Raw genomic sequence first — 7,500 nt, 5'->3', positions numbered from 1 at the left:
TAAAAGAATAATCTATTTTGACACATACAATGTATTGTTAGCTATTGCCACAAATAAACCCGTGTGACTCGTGACTGAGTTTGTGGTCCAGGGTGACATATTAGAATAGATTATAAGAATCAGGCCAATAAATAGAAACCGGACTCGATTTAATTCATGTCTTTATTTGGAATTAAATGAAACTGGTTTGGCTTAGAAACAAACAGTTTTGAGTGAAAACAGATGAAAATGATACAGTACATGATTACAGTAATTGTCATATATTAAACAATACGTTTATTTCTGCTGGAGAATCAGAGGTTTAGTGTTCATCAAAAGTTTAAACACTTGCCGCTGATTTTGAGTGGTTTCTAGATGGTTGGTTTCCGGTTTAGCTGGTGAATATTTGTAGGTCATTCTACATACAGTTCCAGAGATTCTTGTCTTAAATTGACTGAACAGCCTGGCTCCTGAATCCTGAACGCAGCGAAAAGGTCCTGGTCCTCAGGGAAAACGCCATCAAACATGTACAAAAGTTTCATCTGTGGGCTCAAACTATAGAAGCAAACAGAACCAGCCTCCCGGTCCAGGAACACGCCGAGTTTCTTAACGGACTGATTTCCTGTTTGAACTGTTACAGTTTTCTGGTGGTGATGAGCCTCACAAACACTATCTGAGCAATATAAACTCCATGACATCTCATTGCGTCCCAGACGTACTCGATCACTCACTCCCTTCCTCTCGATTCCCTCACAGGCCACGCCCACGTACATGTCTGGCCCAATCACATCCACCGTAAAGAAGCAGCGCTCTGGCAACGCCGGGCGGCACAGGACCTGGTTGCACATGTCAAATCTCTCTGCGTTATCTGGAAACTCCAGTTTCTGCCTCAGACGAGTGGCCACAGTGTTGTTCTCGTTCAGATGGAGGTGTTCGTTAGCCGTCTGAGGGTCAAAGGTGAGCGTGACGGCGTCTAAAAACAGATTTATCAGATTAGCATCAACAATTATCGAGCGGTTCCCGTCAGCATATGCATGTGGGTAGAGGACATAATGTACTTCTGGGAAGTCATGGGTTACGTCCCTTTTGGTCTGTTTCTGCGTTTTATTCTGTTGTGGAACACGTTTGTTTTTTATCCTGGACGAGCCACAAATTTCATGATACGCCCTGTCTAGGTCAAAGGACAAACATTTGATCGTTTTTTTCATATGTTACGTCCTTTGACCTATACCGGGCATAACACATGCTTTTTTAAAATCACTTGAGATGGAATAATTCATTCATAATTACACTGGCAGGTTTTTATGAACTTGTGTTTATTTAGAGAAACACATGAAATATCTGCATGTCTACAATCCTGTTAAAATGAAATAGAAAAGGTGTTAAAATGGTAAAGCAGTTACAGCATCTACAAATACATATACAATTTTAGCCTATAATCTTGATGGAGATTTGAAAACATTAATGAGCATGTTTAAACTCACATTTGTAGAGTCCTGGTTGGGGACCGCAGACTCCTCCAGTGGAAGTTCTAGTCAGAGAAGAGTGTTAAGAGTAGAACCACACTGCTATACAAGAACTGTTTTAAACAGGAATATTATACTCTGATACTGGATGACAACATAACCTTATGAAACTCATAAACTAACCAATTACATAGTGCATAAGTCATGCTACAGTACCTCAGTGAGCACAGGTACTCAACCTTTAGAGTTTCCTGTCTGATGTTTCCAAGATTATTATACCGCAGATCCAGCTCTTTCAGAGATGAAGAATTGGCTTTCAAAGATGACACCAACTGATGAACTTCTTTAATCTGACAGCCTGAAAGTCTATAAAGCAAAAGCAGTCAGGTTTCAGATCAGCATATTGTCCGTTTAACCGTGTTTAGACCCTGTTGTTTGCGGGCTAGCAGGGCTCGACAATAAGAACTAGTGGCAAAGTTTACAAACTGCACAAGTCTTGTCAATTTAAACATTCAGGCGATTTTAAACCATTTAAATGTAAGACGATGCAAAAAATAACTCTCAACCAAATACCGAATTGAGTTCTTCTGCATCTTCTTGCGCTTTAATGTACAAATACTATCTTAGGTGAGTGTCCTCGTAAACACGGTAGGTTGTTTCTTAAGTGAATGCAAACAGTTCAGAAAGAAAATACTTGTCAATTTATTAGATTCATCCATGAGATCTTTAAGGCCGCATTTACACTGCAGGTCTTGATGCCCGGTTACGATTTGTTGGCTGATTTTTTTGATGACTGTTAAAAGTGACCCATATTCAATATCTGCCTTTACACTGTATACACTTGGCAAAACAACCAAAGGTAGACATACTGACCCGGAAAAGATCAGGCTGAAAAATAAAGTATAAAACAGTTCAATTTGCAATGGACTGAGATGAATTGATAATACAAGCTTTTGCTTTCCGTACCGTCTTTAAAGGTCAGCATAACATTGGGTTGAGACTAGGGCTGCACGATATTGGGAAAATATGCGATATTGTTGTTGAGTATTGCGATAACGATATTTCTTGCGATATAACATTTCCCTAGATAAGTGCTATTTTTATTAAGATTTTTTAAAAACTTTTTATCATTTATATGTAATGATCATACTAAATAAACTGGTAGGTTAATAGATATTCTTCTGATCTTCAGTTTTTTCAGAAGGAGTTACACTTTTGGTAGATTTGGGCTTACACTTTTTGAAGTCTTCATATAGCTCCCTGAGGTTGCGTTCCAGATGACTGTGGAGATTAGTTTCCCCTCTCCCCTGACAATTTTTCGGCACGGCTCAGTGACACAGTCACCAATGTTCACCTATCGCATTTTTTTGCGCGTGCAAATTCGTTATTTTAAATGCAGGCGTGCGGCAAGCGCACTCAAAATGAAAGCACATTTTCCTATGCTGCAACGAGATGAGAACATCTCAACTTGTCAGAATGCCGCAAGCTTATCGCAGGTAATGTGACAAAAAAAAAATCAGCTTTGCCCTTTCCGTAACAACATGGGAAGCTCGGCTGAACAGCTGATCATGGCTGTATGTTACAGGGCGGGTTTTTATTTCTCATCTCCATATATATATATATATATATATATATATATATATATATATATATATATATATATGCACTGTATATATATATATAGTAGTGAATCTAATGCAAGGGCTAGAAATCAATTAATCCTTCGCTGATACTTCCTCGTCATCATGGAAAGTGCTCAGCGCAGTTCATGGTTGCATAGCAACGACAGACGCAAGTGCTTGTTGAAAGGAGAAGCGGCCGCGTTTTTCAGGCGTTTTAGACTCGATATGTGAATGGCCCCTTACACAGTACCTCCATTTGTGTCATGTCTTCTCTATTGAAGCCAAAATATTGCCATATTTCAGACGTACAGGTCTTTTTAGGCACAGGTTCTTCAGGGAAAAATGGAATTGGGTCACTTGAACCATGTAATGTAAATGCAGCCAAAGTGACAGCAAACATGCTTTTTGTTTATTTGTTCATACTTATTACTAAATATTTACTTATCTTTATAATGTTTATAATATATTTATATTTAATAATGTTTGAAATTTCTATTAGTTAGGCTAGTAGGTTTTTAATGAGGTATTTAAATTTCACTGGTATCTAAAATTTTGATTTCATAACATTATGTAATAGAACACAAGGTATAATGGATCAAAAACAATTATAAAATAATAACTTAAAATAGTTAAGGGCCCAAGTTAAAATGTGAACCACTGGGCCAGTAGAACAAATCCTTAGCGTTTGGCCCTGGTTAGTTTGACTTACTTCAGAACTTCAAGATGACATTTCGCGCTCTGCAGTCCAGATGAGAGAATCTTCACTCCTGAATCACATAGAGGATTGTCGCTGAGCTCCAGCGATTTCAGATTCATATTTTCTCCTAAAAGCACATCCCTGATCAGCTCCATGTCATTACTCTGGAGGTCATTGTGGCTGAGGTTCAGGATCTGAATCTGGCAATTGGGATGACAGAGGGCAGTGGAAAGATGGTTCAGAGCGGACCGTCCCAGATCATTGTGACTCAGATCAAGATGAATCAGTTGAGAGTTTGGTGACCTTAGGTAACACGTCAAGATATCACAGTGCTGCTCTGTAAATCCGCTTCCTTTGAGCCTGTCAGGATTGCATTTAAACGTACATTAAGCTTTAACCAAGAACATTATATGATACATTTTAAAGACATTTACTGCATCTTAAGACTTACAGAGCCTTTCTGAAGCATGTGATGGCTGGGGATAATCTCTGAAACCCTTCTAAAGTGATGTTGTATTTCCTGAGGTCAAACTCTTCATGTTTCATATCTGACATTACAAACTGGTAAGCCAGAATCGTACACTGGAACAGTGTGAGGGGCTCTTTGGACCGTGAGCGTTCGAGATCTCGCATCTCCTGCAAAAATGACTTGTCATTGAGCTCAACGAGACAACGAACAAGACTAATGCATCTCTCAGAGGACAGACCTTTCCTCTTCAAAGACTTAATGTACCTGGTCACCTTCTTGTGACCATCTGAACTCCTGGCCCATGATGGAGGCAGGAGTCCTTCAAGTAGATATCTGCTGGAATTGCAAGAAATCCCAAAGAGAAAACAGATAAAAAGATCCAAGTGTCCATTTTCACTTTGCAAGGCCAAATCAATCACATCTTTGAGAAAATCACACAAATTAGACTTCTCCCTCTTTTTAGCTGTTATTAAATTCAGGGAGTCTTGATTTTCTGATAGAAATGTGTGAAACGCAAACAAGGCTGCAAAGAATTCGTGGACACTGAGATGTACGAAGGTGAAATGTTTTGTCCTGATATATCCAAATTCGCACTCTGTGACACAGGTAATGACACCGGGATATTGATGCGCTTCATTAACAGTGATTTTATAGCTAATCAAGTCTTGTTCTGTGAAGATGACATTCTGTTCCTTCAGCTGCCAGTATGCCAGCTCTGCCAGTTTCATAATCAGTTCTTTGTGCTGCTTGAGTGTGTCTTGTTGTGACCTTTCATTCCCTTGATATTTTTCATGGCTCAACCGGGTCTGAATGAGCAGATAGTGGATGTACATTTCCGTCAGATTTGAGGGCATGTTCCTATCTTTATTTTGTCTTGGAATTATGTCTTTAAGAACAACCACTGAAATCCAACAAAACAGAGGAATGTGGCACAATATCCACAGGCTCTTTTGAGACTTTAAGTGACAGATGATGTCTTGGGTTAGCTTTAGATCCTCAAGTTGCCTCATGAAGTACTCCTCCTTTTGCTCGTCTCTGAATCCTCTGATCTGTGTGATGTACCCACGTAAGAAGATCTCCCTCGGAAGCTGTCCAGCTGCGACGGGCCGGCTGGTGATCCACAGGTGAGCGGAAGGAAGCAGTTTTCCTTGTAGAAGGTTTACTAGAAGGACATCCACTGTGGCTTCTTTAGTTACATCTGACAAAAGGCTGCTTTGAAAGTTCAAAATCTTTTTATATTCATCCAGACCGTCTAAGATGAACAGAACTTTCCTATCACAGATCCACTCAGCGATCTGTCTCGCCTCTTTACACTCAGGGTAAAAGACGCAAAGCAAGTCAAATAGACTCTTTTCTCCTTCAAGCAAGTTCAGCTTTCGGAACGGCAGCAGAAACACAAGCTCTAGATCTTTATTGGCTTCTCCGCCCGCCCAGTCAAGGACAAACTTCTGTATGGAGATCGTTTTCCCAATTCCAGCAATTCCTTTAGTTAAAACGGTCTTCATGGCTATATTTTCATCAATGCGCGGCTGAAGGATTTCATTGTAGTTTATGAGTCTCTGAGCTGATGTGTTTAAATCATGTGTCGTCTCGATCTGCCAGATCTCATGTTCTCTATTGATGGGGTCAGATTCGTCATTGATGATAAACAGTTCAGTGTAGATCTGGTTCAGAGAGACAGACTGTGGGGCACTTCCCTCCAAAGTCATCTTAGCATCACGCAGCATTCTTGATTTCATCTTATTCCTCACATTCTGAAGAATTTCTAAAAATCAGGACAAATTTGGAAAGTCATTTCATTAACAGGAGCATCACGCTTATGAATGCACAGTTTTCTACAACAAGATATATTACCATATTGGTTTAACGAGCTGGAGTGAGACACCAGAGACTGAAAAACAAAACAAAAATACTCCTACATAAATATATATAACATACACAAACCATTTCTTAAATGAGCAACAGTTTCTTAAATTATCAGACACTCACCACATTCATGTTAACATTACCAGATATGTTGTTTCCTACAATGCTTGGAGCAAATATTGACCCCCCATTCTCCTGGTCAATTGTTAAGTTACACTGACTTGGGTTCTGAATGGATGGTTGTCCGAGTGATGTAGAATTATTATTATTATTATGCTGTCGTTGTGGAAGGTTGTTATGCTGTTGAAATGTCATGTTTCCAGAATGTGTTTGAACGTCACCATCTGTTAAAAGAATTAACAATTAAATACTCAACCAAAACCATCTAAATATTATAGTAAAGCTTATTGAAGATTGAGAAACATATTGTCTACTAACAAAGTAAATTATAAATCTTTTCCTACTTTTACTATGCTTTTTTATTATTTTTTTCACTATGGACTTGATCCTTTTTAATGCTGTTTTCTTTCCACATTCGTTCTGTAGTTCCTTTACTGTGTCTTCCAACATCCCTGTTGTTCTTCTCCTGCTGTGTTAAGCAAAGACAAACAGTTAGAAGAATAAAATGTACGTACAATAGGAAAATTATATCCAAAATAAAGTTGGTCATCAGTTGTTAGTGTTAGATACACCTGCAGACACATTAAAATTCCTGTTCACCCGTTTTCATTTAGCATACACGAGAATTCAAACATTTGGGGGGTGGTAGGCTATTTGGTGGATAATCGGTTCACGTCCCGCCAGGCGCTAGCTATCGGTCACGTCACATTTAAAAGCGCCAAAAAACGTATTATGTATTTATTGTTTACTTACATATTTATTGTTTGAATTTCATAATAAAATTGACAGAACCTCAGGATCTGAGAGCTGAGAATTGGTTTCATATCAAAAGTAACCTGCTCCATCTTGTCGGTCGGTGTCAGTTTCCTCTTTGCTTCTCAATTTTTCTCTGCGAGTGAAAATGGATGTGTGGCGTGAGAAAAGGGTCAATTGCGTGAGTCTCACGGTGAATGCGTGAGAGTTGGCAGCTCTGTAAATTAATAGTCTCAATTGAACTGGTTGGTGACTGGTAAATGGTTTGTGAATCAGTCTGAATGATTCGGACAGTTTACTCACGTACAGAATCGTTTGGGTGTCCAGTCCTGCTCCTGGAAGGCCACTGTCCTGCAGAGTTCAGCTACACCCCAATTAAACATTCCTGAACCAGCTAATCAAGGTCTTACTGGCCATACTGGAAACATCCAGACAGGAGTGTTGAGGCGAGTTTGGGCTGAGCTCTGCAGGACAGTGGCCCTCCAGGACCGAGTTTGGACACCCCTAGTTTAGAGCATTTTCTCTCAG

At 39.5% G+C, this 7,500-nt stretch overlaps 1 protein-coding gene across 2 annotated transcripts in view; it reads right to left on the bottom strand.

Annotated features, from left to right (window-relative positions):
- Positions 1–144: 144 nt before the first annotated feature.
- The window catches only part of LOC143733955 (protein NLRC3-like), an 8,515-nt gene continuing 1,159 nt past the window's right edge, over positions 145–7,500 (bottom strand). The window contains exons 2-9 of one of the 2 annotated variants that reach the window (XM_077225172.1): positions 6,564–6,688; positions 6,223–6,443; positions 6,088–6,124; positions 4,216–5,998; positions 3,777–4,124; positions 1,662–1,811; positions 1,464–1,510; positions 145–952 (exon numbers count right to left, since the gene is read on the bottom strand). In XM_077225172.1, coding sequence (XP_077081287.1) covers positions 393–952; positions 1,464–1,510; positions 1,662–1,811; positions 3,777–4,124; positions 4,216–5,998; positions 6,088–6,124; positions 6,223–6,443; positions 6,564–6,688 — 3,271 coding nt within the window. In that variant the 3' untranslated portion in view covers positions 145–392. The remainder of the gene's footprint in view (positions 953–1,463; positions 1,511–1,661; positions 1,812–3,776; positions 4,125–4,215; positions 5,999–6,087; positions 6,125–6,222; positions 6,444–6,563; positions 6,689–7,500) is intronic. The other variant, XM_077225173.1, reaches the window with a different exon arrangement.

This window comes from Siphateles boraxobius, unplaced genomic scaffold (assembly GCF_051911475.1).
Source record: "Siphateles boraxobius isolate OS27281-9 unplaced genomic scaffold, OSU_SipBor_1 127, whole genome shotgun sequence".
Classification (NCBI taxonomy): Eukaryota; Metazoa; Chordata; class Actinopteri; order Cypriniformes; family Leuciscidae; genus Siphateles; species Siphateles boraxobius.
This window is presented reverse-complemented; position numbering and strand designations above follow the sequence as displayed.